General features: G+C 46.1%; 1 protein-coding gene across 1 annotated transcript; it reads left to right on the forward strand.

Moving 5' to 3' along the window:
* Positions 1–1157: 1157 nt before the first annotated feature.
* On the forward strand, positions 1158–1718 carry LOC132725830 (uncharacterized). Its single transcript, XM_060711015.1, has one exon. It carries the CDS (start codon positions 1158–1160, stop codon positions 1716–1718), a length of 561 nt encoding a protein of 186 aa, XP_060566998.1.
* Positions 1719–2036: the final 318 nt, after the last annotated feature.

Here is a 2036-nt window from a genome sequence, read left to right on the forward strand (position 1 = left end):
GCGACTATTTTGAACATGCACAAAACAGTCGCAGAAACTCTGCGTTCTTGCTGAGTCCTGGTTAGGTCGCCGTGGGATCGCAGTGGAGTCGCCATAGTCGCAGCAGCATCGTAGTAAGGACGCAATAAGAACGCAATAGACGTAGTACACTCGTACTAAGGACGCCGTAGAGTCACCGATGAAATTACAAGAAATTGCTCGGAAACCTTTGGCGACGCTACTGCGTCCTTGCTGCGACTATTGCGTCCTTACCACATCCTTACTACATCCTTGGCGTTCTTGGTGCGACTTCAGTTCTGTTAGAACAGAAAATAAGAAAAATTCTGCGATCTTACTACGTCCTTAGTGCGTCCCTTCTGCGTCCATTGCGACTCTACGGCGATTGTACTGCGACTATGGCGACTTTTGTACGGCTGCACTGCGTTTCTAGTGCGACCCTAGTACGATTACCATTTTCATTAGACTTTTGCTTAAAAATCTAGAACAGCAGTCAGTGCTTCAACATCGGTGTGTGAAAATGGATAATGTAATACTGGCTCAATACATGATTCTTGTTCAGGAGCAACATGATATTGTCCATCAGCTTGTTTTAAGTGTGCTTAGACAAAGGAGAAGGGCCAGGGGAGACGATGTTGGGTGAGGCCATGGCTAGGGGAAGTACGGAGAGAACTGTTCGGCCACTACAGCCGTCTTGTACCTGAGCTTAGGCTGGAAGATCCTGCCTCATTCCACAACTTCTTTCGTCTCCCACCACAAATGTTTGATGAACTGTTGTCTAGACTTCGCCCACATATCACAAAGCAGGATACGTGCTGGAGGAAAGCTATCGATCCGGGGACAAAGCTGGCAGTAACTCTGCGTCATCTGGTTTCTGGCGACCTTTACGCTAGCATGAAGTTTGACTTCCGGCTGCCGGATAACACTATATCTGTCATTGTTAAGGAAGTCTGTCAAGCCATTGTAGACGTGTTTAAGGACGAAGTAATGAAGTGTCCCACCACTCCTGAAGAATGGATAGAAGTGGCACAAGGCTTCGAGCGTCGGTGGAACGTCCCTCATGCATGTGGTGCGCTAGATGGGAAACATGTAGCCATAAAAAGCCGCCTAACAGTGGAGGCCTGTGTCATAACTACAGGGGGTTCTTTTCCATTGTGTTAATGGCGCTAGTAGATGCCGACTACAAATTCTTGTGGATAGATGTTGGAGGAGACGGCTACATGTCTGATGCCATGATCTACAATAACTCAGAACTTCGGGAGTGCCTCTCAAATGGGTCAATAGGTTTCCCCCCACCTGAACCCCTACCACATGATGACCAGGACATGCCATATTTCCTCCTGTGTGACGATACATTTGGTCTTCGGACATACATGATGAAGCCATTTGCAGCGAGGAACCTGACAAAAGAACAGAGAATATACAACTACCGCATTTCCCGTGGACGAAGAGTAGTTGAGAATGCCTTTGGTATTCTATCCCAGCGTTGGCAAGTTTTGTTAGGGACTATGCAGCAGCAACCAGAGACCGCACGACTGATTGTTGAAGCCTGTGTCGGCCTCCACAATCTGATGAGGATGAATTATCCAACCCTGAACATAGCCGCCCTTGACCACGAAGATGCAAATCATGACATTATCCCTGGTTTGTGGCGCAGCGACGCGAGTATGCTGGACGTGGAACGATGTGGAGGAACAAACAAGGACGCCGTTGCAACGTGAATATTTGAAGTTGTACTTCAACTCGGTCGCTTGATCAGTTCCCTGGCAGGACAGGATGATATAATCATATACTTGTGCAGGATAATAGTGAATATGACACAGATTAATGTACATGTCGCTTGTCTTCGGTACTAACGTTTTAAGTATTTGGAATTAAGCAATCGCCAACTTGTTAATTATTGTACATTTAGTAAACCTTAAGCGTAGTTAATAAAGTGAATTAAGTGTGCAGTGTTCCATTTCGCTTATCCATGTCACTGGTGTTCAGATCAAATTAACACTCGGTGCCAATTTTTCAAATTTGACTAGTTCAAATTT

Source organism: Ruditapes philippinarum, unplaced genomic scaffold, assembly GCF_026571515.1.
Source record: "Ruditapes philippinarum isolate M1 unplaced genomic scaffold, ASM2657151v2 ctg6747_1_1_1_1, whole genome shotgun sequence".
Classification (NCBI taxonomy): domain Eukaryota; kingdom Metazoa; phylum Mollusca; class Bivalvia; order Venerida; family Veneridae; genus Ruditapes; species Ruditapes philippinarum.

Bases quoted from the DNA above. Each gene is read 5' to 3' on its own strand.
- LOC132725830 (XM_060711015.1), top strand. From the start codon at position 1,158: ATGGCGCTAGTAGATGCCGACTACAAATTCTTGTGGATAGATGTTGGA.